This window comes from Musca vetustissima, unplaced genomic scaffold (genome assembly GCF_032173495.1).
Source record: "Musca vetustissima isolate MV318-11 ecotype Yass unplaced genomic scaffold, APGP_CSIRO_Mvet_v1 utg31629, whole genome shotgun sequence".
Taxonomy (NCBI): Eukaryota; Metazoa; Arthropoda; class Insecta; order Diptera; family Muscidae; genus Musca; species Musca vetustissima.
The window spans coordinates 195,125-223,036 of record NW_026882559.1 but is presented as its reverse complement, the minus strand read 5'-3'; the positions used below and the strand labels follow the sequence as shown (position 1 = coordinate 223,036).

General features: G+C 35.5%; 3 protein-coding genes across 3 annotated transcripts; 1 reads left to right on the top strand and 2 right to left on the bottom strand.

Annotated features, from left to right (window-relative positions):
- Positions 1-3,824: 3,824 nt before the first annotated feature.
- On the top strand, positions 3,825-6,561 carry LOC133329028 (transmembrane 9 superfamily member 3). The gene is made up of 8 exons (XM_061537527.1): positions 3,825-3,900; positions 3,983-4,178; positions 4,246-4,604; positions 5,137-5,268; positions 5,328-5,494; positions 5,559-5,993; positions 6,068-6,298; positions 6,373-6,561. Exons 1-8 carry the CDS (start codon positions 3,826-3,828, stop codon positions 6,515-6,517), a joined length of 1,740 nt encoding a protein of 579 aa, XP_061393511.1. The 5' UTR covers position 3,825; the 3' UTR covers positions 6,518-6,561.
- A 542-nt stretch (positions 6,562-7,103) lies between these two features.
- On the bottom strand, positions 7,104-11,435 carry LOC133329042 (multidrug resistance protein homolog 65). Its single transcript, XM_061537540.1, has 10 exons — positions 11,190-11,435; positions 10,951-11,122; positions 10,570-10,890; positions 10,044-10,500; positions 9,877-9,977; positions 8,969-9,813; positions 8,532-8,795; positions 8,175-8,471; positions 7,733-8,108; positions 7,104-7,667 (listed from the first exon to the last, which is right to left on the bottom strand). The coding sequence occupies exons 1-10, from the start codon at positions 11,408-11,410 to the stop codon at positions 7,110-7,112; spliced, it is 3,612 nt and encodes a 1,203-aa protein (XP_061393524.1). The 5' UTR covers positions 11,411-11,435; the 3' UTR covers positions 7,104-7,109.
- A 6,210-nt stretch (positions 11,436-17,645) lies between these two features.
- Positions 17,646-22,338, bottom strand: LOC133329050 (multidrug resistance protein homolog 65). Its single transcript, XM_061537549.1, has 11 exons — positions 22,043-22,338; positions 21,735-21,980; positions 21,439-21,610; positions 21,065-21,379; positions 20,537-20,993; positions 20,271-20,371; positions 19,833-20,217; positions 19,056-19,767; positions 18,701-18,997; positions 18,264-18,630; positions 17,646-18,200 (listed from the first exon to the last, which is right to left on the bottom strand). The coding sequence occupies exons 1-11, from the start codon at positions 22,330-22,332 to the stop codon at positions 17,646-17,648; spliced, it is 3,897 nt and encodes a 1,298-aa protein (XP_061393533.1). The 5' UTR covers positions 22,333-22,338.
- Positions 22,339-27,912: the final 5,574 nt, after the last annotated feature.

Sequence of the window (27,912 nt, the reverse complement as noted above, 5' to 3'; positions counted from 1 at the left end):
ATTAACCCGTGGACCAATGCCACAATTCGTACCACCAATGGGTATACCCATGAATGTTAGACATCCGCAATTCAATATGCCCCCACCGGGAATGCCACCCGAAAACTATACGGGGCCACCATCTTTTAACACAACTCAGAAGCCTCCTCCGCCCGGTCATATGAATATGCATCAGAGACCCCCAAATGCAGGATACTTTATGGGATCGCCATCCATGCAACATCCCCCGCCGTCTATGCATGCCAGTGAAATGGAACCAAATTCAAGATTGGTTAGCCCGCAAGCCATGATAGCACCTTACAATGTAAAAAAGACTGTAAATTGAACGTATGGACGCTGTCGACGACAAAAGGTGTAGCGTAAAAACGGTCCATACCAACCCTATTACCACTATTTTCATATTATGTAATTTAAGACTTAGCCATACTGGAAGGCATAGAAATGCAGATTTCTATGCATGCAATATTGATTTGAAGTAGAAATATACCGATATATGAAAACCAAGTCCATGTATTCAAGTTTTGTATCAAACGTCATTATGCTTAACTCAGCACATATAAATTTAAGTAAAACTGTACAATTTGTTTTCACACTACCAGCCAAAATGTTCCCCACATTTTTGTATGAATTCATTTAGTTTTAATTGCCCTCAATTGGATAAGTATTTTATTTTTCGTTTATTTTTGTTTGTGAAACAAAAAGAAAAACCTCCAAAAACGAGTGTTCACTGAATTTACTTTTTTAGTTATATTTGCATAGTTGTTTATTTAGTTCACTTTCTTAGTTTTTAATCCAAATATTTTGTTAAATTAAAATACTACAACTACTAATATTAAATACAAATATGACTAAGGTCTTAATCAATAATAGAATTTTAAATACTTTGAAAAAGTTTTAAGTAGTTTAAAGATAAAAAACAAATGTAATGAAATTAAAAACGATAACAAAAAAATCCAACAAAATGTATTAAATAAAGTACATTATAAAATTGTGTGATTTTTAATTACAAATGGAACGAATTAATTAATGATCTGGAAGTGACGGGGTACTATTCCAAATGAAGTTACTTTTATTGCGCTTATTGGGAGGGTACTATATTCATAGGTTTACAAGTTTCCAATGTACTATTCATGTATATAATGTATATAAGAAATGAAAATTACAGGAGATTAATTGGAGTACATTTTGCGAATAAACGTAAGTATTTAGTTTAGAGATCGAAAGTACTTCTAGGTGTTAGATTTGAAAATGATGTAACTGCCATGTCTGTGATCGACGAAACAGAAGTGTTTCCGGACGAAATTGAAGATGTTTTATTGGAACTGTAAAAACGATAGAATTTATGTTTAATGTTTTGTTACAGACATACCAGGAAATTATTGATTATAGCCTAAGGCTTTATTAATTGAATAAAATCAAATCAATGTGGATAAATTAAACGAGATCAGTAACTATTATATAGTGAAGAGTATGCCAACATTTGTTTTTATTAAAAATAAACGTTTATCGAGTTTTGCTCGCGCTGACGACATGCTGCTGCAACAGACAATAAAGTAGCAAAAACGCCATTTTATAATTTCGTAAAAAAAGTTTGTGAGCCTCAAATTTCTAAAAAAAAATTTATCTGTACTCATACGTCAAGAATCATAAAGAAAAAATCGTCGTAGTAAAAAGTAGTAGATTCTTGCAGTACAGAAACAGACCAAATGCTGCAGGGGCAATTTGTTTTATGCTGTTTTTTGCTTATTCTGGCAATTCATCCATGATGTATTTTTTGTAATCTATTTTTTGTATTGTTAATATGTTTTTTAATTCTGAACGAATTTCGAATGTTTACACAAATATTTTCTTTCCGCAGTCAGATCAAGTTATACTATACAATACCAAATAACGGTAGTCTTGGAGTCTTGCAACATATTCGAAGATATGTTCAAATTTGGTGGAAACTTCCATACCAAATATATCAACTTTGGTCCGCATTTTCATATAGATCATATAAAGGTAAGACCAAATTTCGGTATTCCAAAAAATAACACTGGGACAGGGGGAATATATCTATTCCCCTTTTATTAATCGATTTTTTAAGCCAACATCGGGGTCCCGGCAGAACTTCATGTATTTTTTGCTAATATGAAGTTCATTGACATTGTATATGTATAGCGCCGTAATTAAGATTTCAGATCTACCTTTTAACATATCTAATTGTATGCATTTACCTATTATCATCAAGCTGCCTTCTCTGCTGTCGAATCAATTTAACTCTGTTTTGTAAATGCTTACGCTTATGTCGGAGATTTTCACATTCTTGATAGAGTATTCGGCAATTTTCTTTTGCCTCAGCATATTCACGGCGATATTCATCTCTCCTGGAATACTGAAAATGGATCGTGATTAGAGATCATAAAAAGTAAATAAAAATAAATTCTCAACACATGCCAATGACTCCTGGTGGGCAAGAAATCGCAGGCGGTGCTTAATTTGAAATGACGCAATTCGGAAAGTATTCAGACCATCAGAATATGGTTCTGGGTGGAATAGCTCCTTTAGACTTGGTGGCATTGAATGTCCAATTTCACATGCTTTGGTATTTTTTAAGCACAAGTTACACTTAAAGACGCCGGGCTGTTGCGAATCTCCTCGCAAGCAAGACTCACAAACGATGTGATTGCAGGCAAGTAAAAAGAAGCGGCATTCTTTTTTGAAATACATTCTGTAACAGATATTACAATGGACCCAATAGGTATAGAATTCAGCCGCAGTCGGGACTTGCTTCTCTTGGCCGTTCATGGTTGCACTTGCTTTTGAAATTTTACAAATTCCTCTGAAATATTTAATTCCTGAGAATGTTTCGGGATAATTTATACTTATTGACCTAATTCCACTTGGAACTAATTTTTTGACCTGCAAATATTAATAATGCACATTAATACTGACTTCCTTCGCTATTTTATAAACTAAATAAATTGAAACTAGAAACCATGAAAAGAAATTCAATAAATTACCGTTGCATTTTCCGTCGTGTTAATTGTTATCGACAATACAACTGCCACAAGGGGACGATAACTTCAACACTTGTAGTTGATGTGCGCTGCGCTTCGGAGTTAAATATATTTTAGCTTTTTGCGTGCGTTAACGCGATAACAAAAAACGCCCAACGCGAACATTCTGTTTAGCCCTTTAAGGGATAAGCAGAATGCTCGCGTTGAGCCATACGTCTCGTTATGTGTTATCGAAAATACACAACCACAAATATAATATTATTAAATATATTTTAACTTTTTGCGTGCGATAAAAAAAAAACGCTCAACGCGAACATTCTGCTTAGCCCTTAACTATTTATTTTACCTTTTAGAGAGCATTTATATTTGGGCATCTGAAAATTAATGTACGTGTTTACTGCTAATGAAGAATTCAATACAGTCTCCAAACAATTGACCAAAAATTTAAATGTATTGGTTATATGGTTTGTCTCTCTCAGAAAATTGTTTGTAAACGCTTGATTATAAAATCCGATAAATAGTAAAATCTTGCAGGCTCTGAATCTGAGTGAACGATTTTTGTTCTGAGCAAATTAAATTCATAATGAACGACATGAAACTAGTTCGTACGATTTCTTGCAGTGAATCATTCATCTAGAACTAGTCCATTTGTGAATTCATGACATCGTTGACATCGTAACAAAACTTTTTCATCTTTTTGCGAGAAAAGCCACGTAGAAAAACATAATTATCTTCCGGTCGCTGGATATTACTGTAAGATAAACAACATCCAGCTCTTGCAAACAATTTCAAGAACACCATAAAAGAACAAAAGTAGAGGGCCGCTATGGGGTTGGCGGCTAGAGCATTTGTGTTTGCTTTAACAATTCTTCTCGTCAGAGGTGATGAACACAATCATAAGGTGAGTTATTGGAAGAAATAAAAACACGATTTGCTATGTGTATTTGCACAGCTGTAATTGGGCACAATCTGTGTATTTTCAGTATAACGATGGCGAAGAAGTGGTTCTATGGATGAATACCGTTGGTCCCTATCACAACCGGCAAGAGACATATGCCTACTTCAGTTTGCCGTTTTGCAGTGGTTCCAAATCCAGTATATCCCATTACCATGAAACGCTGAGCGAAGCGCTGCAGGGTGTGGAGTTAGAATTTAGTGGCTACGAAATAGAATTCAATCGTATGTAAAGTGTGAATGTGGTGACTTCATTTGCAAATCGTCCTTTATTGTTGTTGTTTTTTTGCAGGTGATGTTCCCTCCACTGTTATCTGTATGGTGGATCTGACGGAGGATAAAGTTAAAGCCTTTACGTATGCTGTTATGAATGAATACTGGTATCAAATGTACATTGACGGCTTGCCCATTTGGGGAAAGGTTGGTGAAAAGGATGATCAAGGCAGATACTACATTTATACACATAAAAAATTCGACATTGGTCGCAATGGACAGCAAATTGTGGATATCAGTTTGACTACGGAAAAGAAAGAACTACTGGTAGCAGGATCGAAAATCAAATTTTCTTATGAAGTGAACTGGAAACCTAGTGTTGTGGAATTTAAAGATCGCTTTGATAAATATTTGGATCCGAATTTCTTCCAACATAGGGTAAGTGGAACAAATCCTTTTTTACCAAAAAAAAAAAATATATATATATATATCATTTAAAAAATGTATTGAGGGAGTGCCTATGTTTTGTCCGATAGACGAATTATTTTTTTATTGAACTAATAAAATCAGAATAATAAACATTTTATCTATCTCACTTATAAATATGAAGATATGCCGTATATTTTACTAACTATTGATTGTTATAATAAGTTTGCCAAACAATTTTGCAAGCATGGTACAATAATAATGGGGTTGCAAATATGATTATTATATTAATGAATTTGAAAATATTGTTAATTTTTGGTTGTATTTTTCAACACATTACATACACGTACACAACTTGAGTTATTGTTTTGACAGAATAGGCGTACCACAAGGAAAAATTGTGATCAGTAGGTACTATTAAACTATCTCTTCATATTGTACCATGACAAAATATGTTAAACTTCTATCTGCTCCACACTTTATTTAAATGCAATATAGCCGATATTGCTAACATTTACCTTAAAACTATTATTATAACTTTCAGATTCACTGGTTCAGCATATTCAATAGTTTCATGATGGTTATTTTCCTCGTTGGCTTGGTGTCGATGATTTTAATGCGAACATTGCGAAAAGATTATGCTCGTTATAGCAAAGATGAGGAAATGGATGATATGGTTTGTAGCATATTGATTATAATTTGTTCACATTGCTATAATACTTAGTATTTTTTAAGGAACGTGATTTAGGTGATGAATATGGTTGGAAACAAGTACATGGTGATGTTTTCCGTTCCCCTCCACACGCCCTTTTGTTTTCGGCCCTAATTGGTGCTGGATATCAACTGATTTCCGTGGTATTTTGTGTAATTATTTTTGCTATTGTTGGAGAATTATACACAGAGTAAGTTTTTCAAATGTTATTAAAACTACTGCATCCCATTATAATCTATATTGTGGTTCAATAGACGTGGTTCAATGCTATCGACGGCCATATTTGTATACGCTGCTACCTCTCCGATCAATGGTTATTTTGGTGGATCCTTGTATTCGCGATTGGGTGGCCGCATGTGGATTCGTCAAATGTTGGTATCTGCATTTATGGTTCCAGTGTTTGTGTGTGGAACCGCCTTCTTCATAAATTTTATTGCCATTGGCTATCATGCTTCGAGAGCTATACCATTTGGCACAATGGTTGCCGTTACATGCATATGTTTCTTTGTGATTTTACCACTAACATTGGTTGGCACAGTGGTTGGTCGCAACTTGGACGGCCAACCCGATTATCCCTGTCGCGTTAATGCTGTCCCTAGACCTATACCAGAAAAGAAATGGTTTATGGAACCAGCAATAATTATATTATTGGGAGGCATTTTGCCTTTCGGTTCAATATTCATCGAAATGTAAGTCATTTAAATATTTCGACTTCCCGATTGTTACATTTTACATTACTTTTTTATACTTTTGGTCGTTTTAGGTACTTCATATTTACTTCATTTTGGGCATACAAAATCTACTATGTTTACGGCTTTATGTTGTTGGTCTTTACCATTCTTACCATAGTTACTGTGTGCGTAACAATTGTCTGTTCATACTTCCTATTAAATGCCGAAGACTATAGATGGCAGTGGACCAGTTTTATGTCTGCCGCCTCCACCTCGATATATGTGTATGCTTATTCATTCTATTACTTTTTCTTCAAAACTAAGTAAGTACATATGCAAGCTTCTGTCAATTCTTAATATTTTACATTTCCCAACACTTTTCTCTCACACTTTACAGAATGTATGGCCTTTTCCAAACCACATTTTATTTTGGATACATGGCGTTATTCAGTGGTGCTTTAGGTATAATATGCGGAACAGTGGGTTATATTGGCACAAGTGTGTTTGTACGTAAAATTTATTCCAATGTTAAAATAGACTAGATGCAATTTTTAGCTTTTCCAACCAAAAACAACGTAAAATAAAACCACATAAACTCTTTATCTTTCTCCAAACAAAAATAAATAAATATGTTCTTGCTTCTCAACACTGACTTTATATATATAAAGAGAACACTTTTTATAATTTATACGTCTCGTATGCAAAATAATATTAATAATAATATTAGTATGTAAAATTAATTAATGAAACAAACCGACACAAGCTATTATAATAGATGAGTAATATTGCCGTAATATTATGTTTAGTTTATGTACATTTAATTTTGTCTTAGTTAAAGCATAACTTTTTGTGATTAGGTTATTCTAAACTTCTCTCATGTCTGTTCAAATAAAAAATATATTTGACTTGAGAACGGTTGCTATAATATTTCCCTTGAATGGTGTATTATTTCTGCCTACTAGCTGACTCCAGTATTTACATTTTCCAATTGTGAAAACTTTGTTTCAAAGTAAAAATTGTAAAAAAATAAAATGCAACAAATTAATCAACAACAACAACGTCCTTAAGATTTTTGTTTAACAATATTTTATTGTGTTTAATTTCTTTTGTATATTCTAAATATAAATGCTTATCCTAGTGGGTACTTGGTTGACTGAGATACAATTTGGCATATATGCCATTTTTAGCTAACAATTGTGGATGGTTACCTTGTTCGACAACACGGCCACTCTGTATAACACATATCATATCGGCATTTTGAACAGTAGCTAATCGATGGGCTATAACTAAACAGGTACGACCCGAACAAGCTTCGTCTAGGGCTGTTTGAACGAGGCGTTCGCTTTGCAAATCCAAAGCAGAAGTGGCTTCATCCAGGAGAAGAATTTTGGGATTTCTAACGAGAGCTCTGGCAATTGCTATACGTTGTTTTTGACCTCCAGATAGCTGGGTGCCCCTGGCGCCGAGACAAGTCTCATAGCCAGATGGCAATGCTGAAATAAAATCATGGGCATTGGCCATTTTTGCTGCAGCCAATATTTCCTCCATGGGAACGTTGCGTGATGTATCTCCATAGGCTATATTTTCTGCTATGGTTTTTTCAAATAAGGATGGTTCTTGGGATACTATGCCAATACGTTTGCGTAAAGCGGATAGACTCAAGTCGTGGTGAATGTCATCTTGATCAATAAACTATAAGAGTAAGATAAAAACAACTGCATATCTCATATGAATATTAATTTGTAGAATTTACTTACAATGCTACCCGAATCGGGGTCGTAGTATCTCAGCAACAACTGCACACATGTGGATTTTCCACAACCAGAAGCTCCCACTAAAGCAACAGTTTTGCCTTGTAACACCTCTAAATTTAGACCGTTTAGAACCCTCTGATCTCGTCTTGTTGGGTAACGGAAATGTAAATCACGGAAGCTAACACCCTGTACTGCATTACTCTTTCCTGATATTAAAGGTAGATTTTTTGCCGATGAAACTTCGGGTGATTTAATTTCCGGTTCACGGTCAATAATGGAAAATATACGATCAGCAGATACAAGCGCCGCATTAAACATAGGTGTGAAGGCCAAGGATTGAGCCAAAATGAATAAACCGTACAACATGGAGTTTGAAATTCTGCAAAACAATGCGTGTTCACAAAACACTCTGTTCTCTATATAGATTATGGTGTGTGTGACTTACTTCATAATGTTTTCAAATTTAATTCTGCCATCGGCACACATATAGCCACCATAGGTGAGAGTAATGGCGTAACCCAAAAACATAATAGACATTCCGAGCGAGTTTATAACACCTCTGTAGCGTAGTTTCTTTTTGATTTCTTGGCGATATCTCTCCACTTCCAGGTCGTACATCTTAATTAGGTCCGCTTCTCGCCGCAAAGCTGCTACTGTCCGAATTTGCGCAATTGTTTCCGTGGCAATTCGACTTGTTTCTTCTAGAATTTCTTTTTCTTTCACGGCGCTCTTATTGGTGTACCTGGATTTTGATTGGAAATGTGTTAATAGGACAGATGTGGATAAACCAAAATCGACTCACTTAGCTTCGAAAATTACAGAGGCCACCATAAATGGAGCTGTAGTCAAACATATCAATGCCAATTCCCAGGAATAGTAAAATGCAATGGAAAAACTACATACGAAGTTGGAAAATGCTTGTAACATATTGCTCAAAGGAAAACCAATAGCTCCCTGCACTCCGGAGGCGTCTCCGGACAAACGTGCTGATAAAGAACCAACACTGTTTTCCTTGCGATCAAACCAGGCCATTTCTTGACAAAGAATTTTACCGATTGTAATAGATCTATAAATACAAGTAGGAGTTCATGAATATAGTGAAATATTGAAGATTTAATTGAGAGAGTGTTTGAAGAAATGTTGTTCTCACAATACAATTTATCAGTGTAAGGATGAATGGATCTCTATAAAGAATTGCTGATTTCCCCTTGCATTTGAATTGCAACAACTGTCACTTACCTCAATCTTGTTGTAAACCATAATCCAGCCAGATTGAAGAAATATGTTTGTGTGAAACATGTAACACCTGCTACTATACCAACAACGATGGCTATAATAGCCGATCTTCCGGTGTTATTAATGACATCTGCTTCGTCGATTTCATTCAAAGAACCAAAGAGATCAGCGAACACAAAAGCAAATGCCGGTTGGGCGCATCCATATAGTAGAGCACATACAGCAGCAATGCTCAAGAAACCCCATTCGGGCTTGGCCCATTGTACTACACGGTTGAATGTTTTCAAATATTGTGTCCTCTCTATAGTCGCCATTTCCTTCAGAGATGGGTCCGTTAGAGAACAGCGTGCTGCAAAAGCCTGAATCATATTTTTATCCAATGAAGCCTCGGAGAATCGTGGAACATTAACTCCGTTCGGAACGGACTTTTCAACAGGCAAGAGTTTTTCCTTTTCCACCTCTTCTATTTCTTTGTTATCAGCAGTGTCTTCGTTGTCTAGCAAACTTTCGTATTGGTGGGCTGTCACCATGTCGTAATAACGGCCCTTTAATTTCATAAGGCTATCGTGATTACCCTCTTCAATAACTTTCCCTTTATCTATGAAAATAATACGGTCGGCACTACGAATGGCCGAGAGACGGTGGGATACAACCAATGTAGTGCGTCCTTTGCTTGCTCCGTCCAAAGCGGCTTGTACTAACTTTTCTGAATGATAATCCAAGGCAGATGTGGCTTCATCGAGTAGAAGAATTTTTGGATTTTGTATAAGGGCACGGGCAATAGCTATTCGTTGACGTTGGCCGCCCGACAGCTGAACTCCTTTTTCGCTGATAACGGTGTTGTAGCCCTAAAATCAGAAATTGTAGTAACATTGTATGTAGGATTGTGTAAACAAAAAAAAAGGATTTACCTCCGGTAGACCTATTATGAAGTCATGTGCTCCACCCGCCCTTGCTGCATCTTCAATATCTTTTTGTGTTGCATCCGGTTTACCATATCTTATGTTCTCCTCTATGATATCAACGACATCATATTAGTTCAAAAGGTAATAACAAAAAATAATATGACGTATCTTACCTATGGTACCATAAAATAGCACTGGTTCTTGACCCACTACGGCCATTTGGGATCTCAGCCAGTTGACATTGTATTTGCGTATATCCTCATTATGGAGCAAAACTTTGCCAAATATGGGATCATAAAATCTCTGCAATAGTTGTACGCATGTTGATTTGCCCGACCCCGAATAGCCAACTAAAGCAACGGTTTCTCCCTCGTTTATTTTTAGATTGAAACCCCTCAATACTATGGTATCTGGACGTGACGGATAGGCAAAGAAAATATCCTGAAATTCGATATCGCATTTGAGACCCGAGTTAACAACTTTGCCTTCACTTGACAAAGGGTCAATCTTCGATTCTGCCTCTAGAACTTCATAGATGGCTACAGCTGAGCCACGAGCACTTGCAAAGGCTTCTAGGAAGGGTGAAGTGCGAGCGATGTGATCAGCACCCACAATAATACCACATATAACCTACAACACATTGTCAACAGTTATGTACAACCACAAAAGGAACAAATGAAACCTATCATTCATGCTTACAATCATCAGAATAGCAGGTGTATATTCCTGATCCTCCGGTTCCTTAAAGCGATCGTCAAGAATCAAGTGAGCTCCATACCAAAATGCTCCCGCACTGCTAATGAAAAGCATTGACTTTAAAACTGAATCTCCCAAGCCCAAGAATATTCCTTTGAGTCTGCCCGTTTTAAGGCCAGGTTTTAATAGATTATCATAACGATCTCTTTCAGTTTGTTCACCCCCAAAAGCAACCACGGTTCGTACAGAACTAATGATTTCTTCCACAATCGATGCTGCCCTGGCATAGACGTTCTGCTCTTCTGTTGTTAATTTACTTTGGTACTAAAAAACAAAATCAAATTAAATTATACGCGGGGATGTAGAATTCAATGCAAAACATACCTTCGATATAAAATAGTTAATAATCATTGTCAATGGTATATAGGCACAAATGGCCAGGGTTAAACGCCACCCATATATGAACGATATTAGAATACTGATGACAATATCGAAGAACATCATTACGAAATGTCCTATGGTTTCCGAGATGCCATTGCGAATTTTTTCCATATTGCTGTAAAAATATTTTCAAATTATGCATACATACTACATCTAGTTTTTAAGTATATGTCCTGACTTACTCTGTAATTCGAACCGCAAAGTTTTGATTTTGAGCCATATCATGCCAACCAATATCCTGTCGTATAGTTGCCTCAAAGAAATTCCTTCTCATTCGTACAACAATATTAAGAGCAACATGATTGAATAGATCGACGTAAATAATACCGCTAACGAACATAAGAAGTGAATCAAGAGCACAAATTATTCCAAACGACATGGAATCGTGCCGTAATTCTTCCATATTTTCTTCGAATGTTCCATTATACCTGTGACAAAATTAAAAAAAAACCAAGAACCTTATTTAAATTTCTAAAATACGATAACATCTATTAGGAAAAATGGAACTGTAGCATGGTAGGGGGTAGTAGTTCACAAACTTTTCTTTTATTCTATAGGAGAGACTGGAGCATCTTCGGCATCGGTGCACATTCGGCAATTGCGTTTTCGATATGAAGTTGTACATCACTAACTTCGATCCATAGGTAGCGAATATCAATGTCGCAAAGTTTGAAATCTCTAGCTAATAATGTTATTTAGATTTACCGGTTTTTTTTGAATTTTTTCAGATGTTTTGGTAATATTTCCAATCCAATTGTAAGTATTTCGTGTATAAAACTTTTCAAGTTGAGAGGTAGTATTGAAAAGTATATTCTTATGAAAATAATTAAAAATATAATGTTTTAGAAGACTGATAGAAAAAAATGAAAAAAAAGATTCGGTAAAATAAAATGGAGCACATTCGGCCATATACAGATAGTGCTATATTATTTCCTTACCATGTTTTTGAGTTCGTCTTTAAAAATAATCCTTTAATATGGTTCGAAATTACATATACAAGACCAAACGTTCTTGTATTGACGAAAATGTAATAGAAGAAAGCTATTTCTAGTGGTGCGTGTGGCCTTGAGACGTCCACATCCGCCGCTATAAAAGACAGCCTTAAAACTCAAACATTGAATCGTAAATTAAAATAAAACAGAACCCTCAGAGGATATGAATTTCAACCAGACTGATAGAAGTGATAATTACCAGGCTATGACTATGGTGCCGAATCCATTTGACGAATTTGAGTTTTTTACAAAACTTTAAAATTGTTTAACTAATACTAATTTATTATATGATTTTATTACTAGTTTTTATAATAAAGTAACTGAGGACAATAATCAGTCATAAAGTTTTTATATCTGTTGAATAAGTACTAAGATTTAGAGCTCTAAAAAAGTGTCAAATGGTCACCAGTCTCCCATACTAAATTCGGAGTCTAGTTCTACATTTCGTGTTGCTCTAATAGACGAAAACAATTCAAATAATGATTATATTTTAAAATTTAATCACAAAGGTGTGCAGAGTAATTTGGCAGATAGACCGAAAGACGATAAGACAGACATACATATATTGACTCAAAAAGTTAGTCCACGTTAATCCTCAAAAGTTACTACAGGCCTGTCTTGTTTCATCTAAAAAATTTCGATACGAAGATGAGATAAAAAATAAAAATTGTAATTTTTTGTGGTTTAATATCCGCATCCACGGTCATATGTTGAGGCTATAAAAAATATAAAATATGTAGGCATATTTTCCAACCCGATTTGGTTATATTCAGTTTTTCACTTTCGATTTTGCAATAAAAAATAAAGCGAGATAGAACCTATACGACCACTATTATACGACGCGTTCGACTCATTAGGCATATTAGACATATTAGGTTTATATATCGAAGTTATTGCGAAATTTCATCATCGAATTAAATTAAAATGTATCAAAGTTCGACTTCTTGCCACTACTCCAGAAACTGTCCTCTACAAAAAGGTGTTTTTTGTTTGTTTATTATTTTGGAAGTTTTCGATCAAGGATGTTTCATTTTTCTCATTACTGAAAATGAGCACTATCACATAACGTTGGCGTCCGATTATTGGCGATTAAATTGACCGAGGTTCTTGAAGACAAAAAATCTTACGGTAGAAAATGATTAATTTTGTGTGAGTCTATCCCGTACAAATGCTTCCTGCTTTTTACATTTTTGATATCCACATATAAATATATATTTTTGAGATAGAAAATCAAATTGTAAAAATTATTCATTAATTGAAATATATGTTGTCCTCCATGCGGTTCTTGATTATCGTATGATGGTGTTCAATTATTTCAAAATGTTAACTATAAATGTTACTATTTACTAACTTACGGTATCTCTAATATTGTATACCTTGATACGAGTATTTCAGGAATAATATGAATGCAATACTTACAAATATTTGCCACCTCCAAATAGTGGTAGGAAATATGTTTTCGTCGTTGGCAAGCACAGACTTCGATCGACAAACATCGCCACCAATTCACTATAGACCACAATGATAATCGGAAATACCAAGGATTTGAGAAAAGCTGCTACAAATGCCACCGCCAGCAAAAAGTTCTCCCAACGCGTTGCAAATGCAAATAGTTCAAAAAATCCCACATTTCGTTGAAGCGGCTCCAACTTCGGTTTTTTCTTAATTTTTTTATTATCCGCTGGATCCCTCATGATGATGTTATCTACGCCAATGACAAACGCGAGTGAGTTAAACAAACCAAACACGGACTTTTCACAACTGTGTTTCGTTTAGATCATAACGTGCAGATCTACAACCAGCCAATCGACGACGTAATCAATCAATTAATGCTCACGTTTTATGGTTGAGAAAAATGATGTTCTTGATTCTGTCTTTTTTTGGTAATTTCTTCGTTCACTTGAAGTTTTTTTTATTTACTTTGTGCTACCATCACTGATGTCTACGAGTGACCATTAATTTCATGCCATAGGTCAATTGATAGCAATTTAATAATATTTTGTGATTCTATACGAAGAGGTATTTTAACTAGTATTTTTTTTTAATTTTTCGCGCTTTGCTTTAGGTCTGTCCGGCGAAAAGATTCGAAATGTAATGATGTCGCCACTTGATTTGTTTCAGCGTTTTTGACTTTGCATTCACGACCAGCGAAATATATCCGCAAACCATAGGCTCCTTTGAGACCTTATCTCGGCCAAAATCGTTCGAGCTTTATCAGATAGTAGAATTTTTATAGCAGACAAATAGTGGAGTTTTTGTCGTTGTTTCAGTTGTAACGCCTTATTTTTAACTAGACACGATTTGTTTGCCGTTGTATATCTACATACATATATATTTCTATTCTTCAATTAATTATCTTATCGTTCAAATATTTAATATACCATCTATAAAACATCGTTTATTGCCGACTAAATGGTAATCACAATCAGAGTGCCGGTAATTATTTCATCATTCCATTAACGATAATGTTTACAAAGAAATCAAAGTATTTGAATTCAATGCGAAGGAAAGTGCAAGTCATGGCAACTCTGTCTAATGTTTGTGTCAAGGAAGCTTTTTATGGTTAAAGGTGTGATTTCTATTTTAGACGCGCGTTGCTTTATCGATTACTTTTCAAAGATATTCCAGTTACAAGTTGAAAGCGGAATTTTCCCACGCCAACCTTCCGTGTTTATGTGGTGTTGGTTGAAAATTCTCCCGGCGACTGGCACATAAAAAAGTTGATCACATACCGTTTTATACATAGCAGGATTCTTTTTGGTACGATGGGCAATATAGAAATTACATCATTGTTTTGGTGTTGCTATTGACAAAATGGAAATTTTACACTGGAAGAATTTGTAATTCATTAATAGATAATTGTACGGGAAGGACATGTAAAAATCTGGAAAATATATTCGTTTTTGTAACAATTTTAAATGGAGTACCCACTACAGTTCGGCAAAGTTTATCACTGTAATGGTGCGTATACGCAATGTAGTTCATATCAAGTTTTTATATTTCTCTTTAAATTTTAAAATCTCCATTGTATATGCTTCCAACATGTAAACTAGGTGTACTTTTCAAACGAAATGGTTTACAAGAAAGATCCTCAATTTAATTTATTATAACCATTTTTCGAAACAACGTGGCAGTTTTTGGCGTTAAGGTCATGTATGGATCGCAAATTTTAGAGGGTTTTAGAAAGTCTTCCATACTCGACTTATAGTACGTTTACATTGTACCGGAAATAATACATATGATATGCTATTCCTACTTGGCAAGTATAACCTGAATTTAAATAGGAATATTTTTATACATTTAATACGCCAGTCATTGGAATATTATTTAAAAATTCTCCCAGTGTCTTGACACTTTAACCACAAAACTAAACATTGATTTCTATGATATTAATTGAAATTGATTTAGAGGTATTTTATTCAGTCTGAGAATACGGCAAACTAACAAGGCATAGGGAAGAACAACACTTAATTGAAATAGTTCAAAATGTTGGTCATCATAACGTCAGCAAGATCTGACGAAAATTAATAAATCTGACAAATATCGAATGTCTACTGCGGGCCAAAGTTGTGGGAAATCTCGCGGCGTATATGAAATCAAATTAGAAACAATTTTGTAGATTGTGTATGAAATTAAATCATATAATTTATTAAACTATAATATGAATGTTTGACAAAGTTTGGCTAAGAAAAAGCTTTCAGTTAGCAGATGAGGAGCTTGATGGAAGAAAAGTCAAACCCTAATTTCATCATGTTACATATCACTATCGTTAAAAACAAAAGCTATTCACATTTGTTATCGTCTAAATCAACAATCGTTTAATAACCTATTGATAACTGAAAACGTGTAGATAATTTAGAAATCAATATAGAATATGGACGTCTATCAGAGCATAGTGGGTGCCGTTATTTTTATAGAATTGTGGTAGGTAAGCCTCACGTGCTACTAACATGTTTATCGCGTTTACATTTAAACTAGATGCATACAATCACATCTACGAAAGGAGGTTAGGATATTATTTATGACAATATCTCTTGAACTTGATTAACGACTTGACTTGAATTTGAGCACTATACTTAAGCTCCCTTTTGGGCGTCGATAAATAATAAAACTATGTTGTAATATAAAACTACTATTTATCAATGATTGTCAGTTTACAATGGTTCTTTTGGTTGTAAGGGCGCAGGAAGAATTCAGTGATAGTTTCCTTTCGTTAGACAATTTTTTTTGCATTCGAACAATCATTTCAAACATAATTAATGTATTTCCTCTCATATATATTTCCTACAAAATGGTTATTATAAATTTGCGTAAAATGCCATTAAAACAGTAATAAAATATTTATATCAAGCTTAATGTATGTCATATGTATATTCATTGTAAAGGTAATATATGTACCTATTAGTTAAAATTTATAATAAACCAAAAATTATTAATTTTATGAAGCTTGAAAGAAAAAAGTGTTCAAGAAAAAATTCTATACATATGATTCCACAATACTATTTTCTTTATTCCAACATGGTCCATATGTGTGTAACAACAAACTTTGATTCATAGCTAGGATATTCTATTCGAGTACATTTTTTTTAATTTTTACCTGTATGTGGTCTACAATTAGGTCTAGAACAATGTAGCCAAGCTTGTTTTGAATCAGTTCAGATTTAGATAAAGCCCCCATATATAAAAACATATAATTTCATATCAATTGTTCAATCTGTCAGACCGATCTGACCCTTTGTGTCCCATAATAATACGCGTCATGGTTAGGTTTAATTCGGTTATACTCGACATAACTATATTGAGAAGGCTCCAGGCAGTAACTCCACCTTTAAATATACCACATAAAAATCATTATTAATTATTTAAGTAATAATAATGTAAACCAATATTTTAGTCTGTTTTTAGTTGTACTAAAGATCACGAATATCAAGAAATTTCACAGGAATGGGGGATCGGGTCAAGGAATATGCCGCGGAGTAGACTTTTGTGTGAAAAATTAAAAAAAACAAAAAACGTTTGCCAATCTCAGACATTTTTTGGTATATTGAAGGTCATATCTTGACATGAGTTTCCTCCTAGGAGCCCCATTAATGTTACATATTTTGAATGTCGTCTCTGGTTCCATCATTTGTCATTGGATCTAAACAATATCCACCCATAAATAAAACACATTTTATATTGATTATTATAATTTGATGCAACACTTAGGTTAACCTGCAATGCAACATAATAACGAACAAAGAAACAATACAATTAGACATAATGGTTTTTTAAAAACAATTTGTCTTCAATGTGCATTTGTTTTTATTGTCTTAATATTAATTTTAAATTTAATTGTGCTTAATTTCTATGTATGTATTATAGTGATACCTTATGCTAACGGACGAAGGAGTAAAGATAAACTGGAATAGAATAGGTATTAAAAAGGTACGAAGTCGATTATATAACAGTTGAACTCCATTCTAGAGATTTTTATATACATATATATTTTTTCGATTCGATAGTTGTAGATAATGGAATCTCTTATTGGCGTAAACCAACAAAAATGTTCTTAGTCTTCATTTGCTATTGGTACTTAAGATATCAGTTGGAATATTTGTGAAATTTAACAATGAATGTAAATATAACAATTGATTGTGGCAACTTCTAATGTTCCTTTTGAGTCTTATGGAGTTTGGCATAGAGACCATCCTTGGCCAGTAGCTGATGGTGTGTGCCTTGTTCAACAATGCGTCCATTTTGAACGACACAGATTAAATCGGCATTTTGTACGGTGGACAATCGATGGGCGATCACAATGCAGGTGCGACCAGTACAGGCCACGTCCAGAGCCTGCTGTACCAGCTGTTCACTCTGCAGATCCAAAGCTGATGTCGCCTCGTCCAGTAGCAGTACTTTGGGATTACGCACCAAGGCACGAGCAATGGCAATACGTTGCTTTTGTCCTCCAGACAATTGGGTGCCACGAGCACCCATTTTAGTGTCATAGCCATTCGGAAGGCCCATAATAAACGAATGGGCATTGGCACTTTTGGCCGCTGCTATTATCTCAGGCATTGAAACGTCCCTTGTATTGTCGCCGTAGGCAATATTTTCAGCGATGGTGCGTTCAAATAATGTGGGCTCTTGTGAAACAATTCCAATTTTGCTGCGTAGATTGTCTAACGTCAAATCTGTTTGGATGTCATCGTTGTTTATGTGCTGCAAGTAGATTTGATAAAACCATTAGAACTCATTCCGCAGTTGGACGCTTCGAATACTCACAATTGTTCCATTGTCTGGATCGTAATAACGTTGCAGCAATTGTATACATGTCGACTTGCCGCAACCGGAATGCCCGACCAGAGCCACTGTTTTACCCTGCAGCACTTCCAGATTGAAACCATTTAGAATTTTAACATTCAAACGGGTTGGATAGCGGAATTCTATGTCTCTGTAACGAATGCCTTCGAAAAGATTTAATTGTTTGGCAAAGGTATTCTTGGCTGGTACAACGGCACTGGTGATCTGCGGTTTACGATCCAATATTTGGAATAGACGATGACTAGCCACCAAAGCTGCGGTAAATGCTGGTGCAAAAGCTAATGATTGGGCTAACATCATAGATCCATATAACAAGGTTTCAGAAACTCTAAAAAGACGAAAAAATAATCTTAGGTCCTGGCCAGGCACAATTCCTATTATTGCTCTACTAGACTTACTTAATAATATCCTGGAACGGAATTTTGCCTTCTGATACCAAAACACCCCCATAACAAAGAGCCACAGCGTAGGCAAAGAAAAGGAAGGCCTGGCCGGTGGCATTTATAATACCACGATATTTGAGCTTTTGTCGAATAAGCTTTTCGACATGACGTATCTCATGATTGTATCTGTCGATGATGTGTTGTTCTCGACGTAGGCCAGCCACTGTGCGTATGTTGGCAATCGCCTCAGTGGCAATCCGACATGCTTCCTCCAATACCACTTTTTCTCTGATCATGGATGTGGTCATAAATCTGTAAATTTGAGGGATAATAAATATTTTCAAGGGGATTTTCCGAATGCAAAACATACTTCGCTTCGAATATCACAGAACCCACAATAATTGGGCATGTACTGAGGCATAACAAGGCCAGTTTCCAGGAATAGTAGAACGACAATGTCAGGCCAATTACAAAGTTTGAGAAAGCCTGTATAATGCCACTAAGAGGATAGCCAATGGCTCCTTGAATGCCGGCTGCATCACCCGACAATCGTGCTGATAACGCTCCCACACTGTTGGTGTCTCTATCGAACCAAGCCATTTCCTGGCGCATAATGGTCTTAAATGTTATCGAGCGCACTCGGGTAGTTAACCAAACTCCGGCATAATTGAAGAGATATGTTTGCAGGAAACAAGCCAGGCCTGTGAGTACGCCAATGACCAAACAGCAAATCGACAATATTGCTGTACGATCTAAAGCCACTTGTGGATCTTCTTCTGCCAAGGCGGCATAAAATTCACCAAAGGCAATGGAAAATCCGGGATAAGTAAAACCAAAACCAATAGCACAGATGGAACCCATAACAATGTAGCACCATTCGGGTCGTGCTATTTTCAAAATGCGTCCAAAAGTCTGGAAGAAATTAGGTTTAGATTCTGGTTCATCTTGCGGCATTGTTGTCTCTTCTATCACTGCATGGCCCCTCAAATCGGTTTCTTCCATTTGAAAACTATGTTTGTAGTTCTTTTCCAAATTGACGGGATTAGTTTCAAAAGACTTTTCATAAATTGCTAAGCTATTTCCTATAGACAAAAGAGGAGGAGATATGCTATTAGCGGTTGAGCGCTTGAGGAAATGTCAAACTCACGTTTTGCTTCATCAATATCTTCCATATTATCTGGTTCAGGGGTATTTATTTCACCAGCCTTAACCATATTGTAATAGGCACCTTCCAAAGCCATTAGATCATCATGCGAACCCTCCTCAATCACCTTACCTTCGTGTATGAAAACGATTTTATCGGCTCCGCGTATGGCAGATAATCGATGTGAAACGACAATTGTGGTTCGTCCTTTTGAGGCCATGTCTAAGGCCTCTTGGACTAGTTTTTCAGATTGATAATCCAAGGCGGAGGTCGCTTCATCGAGTAATAATATTTTGGGATTCTGTATTAGTGCCCGAGCAATGGCAATTCTTTGTTTTTGTCCACCTGATAGCTGGGAACCACGCTCACCAATAACGGTTTTGTAACTCTAAAAATTGATAATACATCAGTAGTTGCAAAAAATGGAAGAGTTCTACATACATCCGGTAGTTTTGATATGAAATCGTGAACTCCAGCAGCTTTGGCTGCTTCCTCAATATCCTTTTGTGTAGCCTTTGGTTTGCCATAGCTAATATTGTCAGCTAAATTAAAGCCAATTACATTATTTGTAGTGTAAAAAAACTAATAACAATACGACAATGATATCGTAGAAAATAGTAAATCTAGTAGATTCTTGCAGTACGGCAATAGACTAATTATAAACAGAAAAATTGTGATTCCGGGTCTGATTACATTTGTGTACTTACCAATACTGCCCCTAAAAAGTACCGGTTCTTGACCCACAATTGCCATATTCGAACGCAACCATTGAATATTATATTTCCGTATATCCAAATCATCCAACAAAATCGAACCGAACAAGGGGTCATAGAAACGTTGTAGCAATTGTATCACCGTCGATTTGCCACAGCCCGAAGTTCCCACCAATGCCACGGTTGTGCCGGCTTTGATTTTGATACTCAAGCCGCGATGCACAATGACATCTGGACGTGAGGGATATCTGAAGAAAACATCTATCAATTCCACATCTCCCCTCAACCCATAGTTGAGTAGTTTGCCATCTGTTGACATGGGATCGATTTTTGATTGGGCATCGATAACTTTGAAAATTGTCGCTGCACAACCACGGGCCATTGAAAAGGATTCCAAAAAGGGCGAGGTACGGGCTATATTATCAGCACCGATAATAATACCAAAGAATGCCTGTAAGGACATGTAAGATTATCAAAAATATATCCATCGATTTTTTACGAACAGAATTAAGAAATACTAACAATCATCAAAATGGCTGGTGTATATTCCTTATCTTCAACATCGCGATCATCTAAAATCAGATTAACACCATACCAAAAAGCACCCGCACACGATAGAAAAAGCATGCTTTTTAAAACACCATCACTGAAGCCGGAGAATGCACCTTTTCTTTGACTGGCCTTGCGGGCGGGGACTAAGAAATTGTCGTAACGTTTCGATTCCTTCTCCTCGCCACCGAAAGACACCACTGTGCGTATGCCATTCAAGACCTCTTCAACCAAATTACCAGCACTGGCATACGAATCCTGCTCTTTGGTGGTTAATTTACTTTGGAACTAGAAATAAATCAAATCAGAAATCTGTGTTGTGCTTTCTCCGATTTTTAATATTTTACCCTGGCCACAAAATAGTTCATAACAATGACAATTGGTATATAAACACTAACCGCCAAGGTTAGTTTCCAGCCATAGCCAAATGATATGCCAACTGTTATGAGAAATCCAATTATTAGATATAGGAAGTGACCGACTTTTTCGGATATGCCATCGCGAATTTTTTCTACATCACTACAAAATAGAAATGTAAAGATTTAGATAGGACTTCTGCAAGGGGAATGTTCAAAATATGAGTATCTTTCTGGGGGTTTCAACAAAAATAACCTCGAACATGAGTTTTGTTTCTTTAACTTACTCAGTCATATTTTGTGCAAAGTTTTGTTTCGATGCCAAGTCGTGCCAACCAATATCCTGCCTCATTACCGACTGGAATAATTTCATGCGCATCCGTGTCACCTGACGCAGTGCCACAATATTGAAGATATCCACCGAAAATATACCCGATATGAGCATAACCAATGAGGCTAGAGTAAGTAGAATGCCATAGGAAATAGAGTCGTTGTATAATTCTTCATTGTTTACTTCGACAGAGGCATTTGTCCTAAAACGGAATAGAGATTAGTGTAAAGAAATTCCCACTAAAGTAAGAAGCTAAGTACTTACAGTGATTTACCACCTCCAAACAGAGGTAAGGCATATACCTTTGAACTGGTTCCAATGCGATAGGTTCGATCGACCAACATAGCTGTAAACTCACTATAGATAATAACAACGGCGGGCAGAGTTAACGCCTTTATCGTTGACATCACAACGCCAATAAGGAGCAGAAATATTTCCCATTTCGTCGAGAAACGAAAAAGTTTGAAAAATCCAACGGGTTTTGTTGGTTCCAGACCCTCAGCCATTGGCATATCCACCGAGGATTTTGATACTGAGGAATCCTCGCGGTCCATTATGGAGCTAAATTGAGAGGGTCCAAAGGGGAATATTGTTAATAAAGAAAAAAAGAGGGCATAAATACCCCACGATGCGGAAAATTTAAAATTTGAAAAATAAATGAATTCTACGTCAGAACTTGACCTATATCGAAAAATTGTTGGTGAGGAGTTTTGTTAGATCCAAAAACCCAAATTACAGTCAATTGGTAGACAAATTTAGCGGAACCGTAACATGGTCCAAATTGTAATTTACTCAAAGACAAAAATTCTGTAAAGATGTAAATGGTGCACTTTTCAATAATATATATTTACTTGGATATATATAAAATTGAATGATAGGTACAAAATTGGTACCGATAGACAACATTAAGCTTATAGAAACAAATATGTAGGTTATCGCTGGTTCTCCTATAGGTGGAATACCTTGGTTGGGTTTTATATGAATATAGTAGCTACTCAAAATAGAATATCTTTAAAGATTTATATTAAAATTTGTATTTTTAGAGAGACGCCCTTAAAAAATCTATTTACAGATAGGATACCACAATAATTCTTCTTTGGTTACAATACTATTAGAATAGATTCAAAACCTTAAACATGTCTTCGATAGGTGATCTTGAGTTCAATGGGATTTGTACGAGTGTTGATAGAATACTATTAGTGTGTTCTTTTAATTTCTGGGCAGGAAACCCAGCCTGCAGGTGGTAGTCTTTAGATGGAAGACATCGAAAGTTTAATGGTTCTTAATAACTGATTCATGCACTCACACACTAGATATAATATCGTAGTTGACGTTATATTTTTGTTGTTGGTTTTTCTACTTTGTTTTAAAATTACATTTCAATTTCATAACTTTTCAATGGACATCAAATGTAATCAACCATTCACTCACACCATTTCGATGGGGGTTAATTTAATTAAACTTTTATGGCCATAAATGACTTAGTTTGAGGAATACCGTCAGCGTTTGCGACTACGAGTATACATGTCTACAGTCGGCTTTTGTCATAGAATTTCATTTCATATTTGGTTGGGCATCATTTCTTCTTGACCTTTGGGATCAATAGCATGATCGTTTTTATTCTAGCAGGAAAATAAATTTATTTGTTTCAAAATTTATATTTTTCAAAGTGATCACTGGAACTGCCAAACATGTTTCTTCGTTAAGCATTTTCATATTAAACGGAAGCGTAAGTGATATATACTTTTTATTTTTTTTTTAAATTAACCGTATAGTTAGTTCAAACACTTTTAATATCTCGAAAGTTTTTAGAATATTTTATTATGCGAACATTTTTGGATCTTTTGGATCACCACTACACTAATTTCATTAGAACCACACACTGATAGATATTACATAACTAATCAATAGCAGTAAAAGGAATTAATAAAACATGTATCTATTTTTATTTGTATTTCTGTAATTTATATGCATTTTTATTTATATTATTTGCAAATATTTACTTTAAGGATTCTGTTGTTTAGAACGATGTAATGATTTATTTTAATTTATTTTCCTCGCATATCCTTCAATTATTGCAATATTTATTCGCAAAAAATGTTCAATTTTATTCCAGAATATCTTCTTCGTTTTTAGTTTATCACGACACGACACCCAAACACCAACTGAGAGCCTGTCCCGAACTGATCACGTTTAAATGATGACATGCCAAGCCAACTGGCCGACCAACCAGCAATTGTCTTACGCTTTCAATTGATTTGCATCCATTTCTAAATTAATGCCACAATCGAGCCCACGCCGAAGAGAGTCGGTTAAGAGAAATATTTGCTTTTGGGAGTAGCATCTTCCTATGGGTTGCCCAATGTTGTATGTTCTATATACGTTTATCAGATACTGTAGAGTGTCATTCGATTAACTTTGATTGTTCATATCATAGTTCAAATGACAAATTGACCCGAAGCTTGTCTTCAATGTTTCTTGTTGTTGTTGTAGCAGCCCTATTGCTTTTACACAATGGGCTGAGGTGACAGACGTTGGCCGAGTAAGACTCGGGTCGTTTCGGATCGTAGACCCCTCTGTCGTGGAAACGTTTTTTCAATGTTTGTTGCCACATTTGTTGTCGGCTATTGTTTGCAATTGTTTGTTCGTTTGAGCAATCGATAAAAAATTGAACAAGTGCGAATAGCATTCCATTCCTAACACCTAGTAAAAAATTAAGTATGGTCGAGTCGACGTATATTTACCCTATACCATAGATGGCTTGGAAAAGACAACCACTCGCTCCAAAAATATGTATTTGCTACAGAATTTTATTACATAATAAACGGAGGTGGCAGTTTTTGACCGCAGAAGCTACAATGTTAGCATGACTCTTTCTTGACTTTGTAATTTTCAGCGAAGCCCTTTGTTTCTCATAATGATCCGAAGCCAAGTCTTTCGGTACCATACATTCCAAATACTTATCTCGAAGTAAAACATAATGTTCTTCGTGCATTTCATCAACAATCATATAGCCATCCTGTAATCGAATCACATCAAATGTTTATAAGTACAAAGTCGCACACGTGTTTTTTTCGAGATTTATCTGCCATTCAAATTCCGAAAGGTATGTTCGTTCGGCATGAATACGAGTGAACAGGTAATTTTTGAGGCTCAATAATAAGTAAAAGTATATTCTTTAATTTTTTGTGTTACAAATCTTGTAATATTTTACAATTACAAGATTTGGGATAAGATGCTTGCGGATACGTTCGAATGTACTGAGATACAATAATCAAAACAAATCGAATGTTAAAATAAAACACGACTATAGCATTCAAAAATTTGGCAATGCATTCGTGTAGGGTATAATAACCGTACATTTGTCTACATCGAAATAGTGCGTACTCAGGTTGAGTTCTAATTAATTGTTCATAATAAATATTAAATAATGAAACAAAATATGATTTCGGTTCTCTTTCCTTGACCTTTCTAGTGAATAAAAATAATAAATATCAAATAATGTTTTCTTGGTAACTATTAAGTGCACTCGAACTTGTCATTTGTTTGATTCTGGAAGACCAATAACACAGACAAGAGTTTCTATATATATATATATATATATGATAAGTTCCAGCAACTGCAAGACATTGCTTTCGACGTATTAATAGAGATGGTATTTACCGGGTAAATACCCAAGGGGTGGGTAAATACCGGGTAAATACCCATTTGCGGGTATTTATTTGGGTACAAATAAAGAACACTCTGTGCCAAATTACAGCCAATTTGGTTGTAAAATGTGTCTAATAGGCAAAAAATACCTTAAATCGGGAGATACGGTTATATGGGGGCTATATCAAAACTTGGACCCCATTATGGATTTCTATATTTGCTTTGTCATTAGAAACATGTGTGCAAAATTTTGGCCGCCTATGTCAAGTGGTTCGGCAGTTAGTGAGTTTATACCCAATTTTTGGGTAAATACTCAAAATAGGGGTACCTTTGTATGGGGGCTACCAGTAAACGTGGACCTTCATACATAAAAATAGGGGTACCTTTGTATAGGGGCTACCAGTAAACGTGGACCTACATACATAAAATTTTGCATGGACATTTTGTACTCAAAAAGAATACTCTGTGCAAAATTACAGCCAATTTGGTTGTAAAATGTGTCTAATAGACAAAAAATACCTTAAATCGGGAGATACGGTTATATGGGGGCTATATAAAAACTTGGACCCAGGGACCTCATGTTGGATTTCTATATTTGCTTTGACATTAGAAACATGTGTGCAAAATTTTGGCCGTCTATGTCAAGTGGTTCGGCAGTTAATGAGTTTATACCAAATTTTTGGGATATTTACCCAAGTTTTTACCCACGTCTTTAAAGTATCGTAAAACTATTCATTCTAAATCGATTTGATAACAGAAACCCGGAAATAGGGTGCAAGATGTTGTATTACCGATTCAATATAGTAAATACCCAAATAAATACCCACAAATGGGTATTTACCCAATTTACCGGGTATTTACCCAATTTACCGGGTATTTACCCTTTGGGTATTTACCCACTGCCCATCTCTACGTATTAACCCTTTGCGGACGGAGACGCTCGACGGGCGAGCGTCGCTGTGGACGACAGGTATTGGAGCGTGCAGTAAAGAAAATTTTCACGTCGCATATTTGCGTTTTACAAATTAGGCTTTATTCAAATAAATTATTCAAAAAATCGTAAAAATTATAAACAAACAAATTTACTAACAAATAACTTTTTTTATGAAAATCTAACAAAACCATAAACAAACAAATGTAGTCGTGTTTACATATTATACGTTTTATATTGTTCCTTTGTGTGGTATCGCTCAAAACAATCACCTATGTGCAAGGTCGGCTTAGCTGAACAAGTAGCACAATAGTACATCGATTCTCTCCTTCCATGCTTTACCTTCCGATTCGAGCATACGACACAATCTTTGCTTCTTCCTGTCTCGTTTCGCCGAATAATATGTAGAAGGCCGTTGAGCCTTTCCGCTGTTGTGGAAGTCGAAGGAGGCTTGGGATCAGCTCTGGCAGTGACACTGAAATACTGACTCTACAAACTGAAATTCGTTCTGACCCTACCATGGTCTTGCATCGTAAGTTTACATTATACGAAAGATAAGACTTCATCGTTCAAAAGTCTCTAACAAGATCTAAGGTCACCAAGATAGCAATCGAAATCGGAAAACAGCTGTTTTTTCTCAAGTCTAATGTCAAAAATTTCGACTTTGTTTACGTTTTCATAATGGAAGTCAATTCACAATAATGCATTTTGACAGCAAACTTGAGAGGTATCGATAATCAGCTGGTCTCCCTTGGTGACCTTATTTATAGGCCATGGTCTCTAATTTCATTGAGAGGCCACTTGACGTCTTAGGCTAGTATACCCATGTGTATCTTATCGCCTACGACGGCAGACGTACGCTAGCCGCAGCGCGAGAGTTGGGCGGATATATCCGACACTCGTCCGCAACGGTAAAAAGGCTTGGGCGGATATATCCGCCGCTCGTCCGCAACGGTAAAAAGGCTTGGGCGGATATATCCGCCGCTCGTCCGCAAAGGGTTAAAGTACAGGATCATATCAATAAATGAACTGAAGCTACTGCATAATCATAGAGACATAAGCGATTATTTCTAATCTTGAGAGATAAACGTATCAACGTTAATGTCTCTCGTAGTTCATTTGAATCTAACAATAGTTTAGAGTCAGAAGAACACGCATTGACACTTACATTTTCGGAATTGAAAAATCTTATCAAAGGCTCATTGTCTTTTCTTTCTATGTTTTCAAATGATATACAAGAATGTAAATAATTTACGATAAAAACAAATATTTATTTCTCTTAAAGTAAATAAAATACAACTTATTTGATAAATATTTTACATGGATACATTTAGTAAAATTATGATACAAGGCCAATTTACAAAGATAACAAATTATGCTGTAAAATTAATTATAATAACGAGATTCTAAAAAAAAATAAAAATTCAAATTATAGGCATTCTTGGACATTTTTAAAGCACTGTGCCGGCATTCTTTCAGACAAAAAATAAAATGTCCATGAAAACAACAACTTTTTTCTGCTAACTATATTTAAACTAGATTAATCTTATCT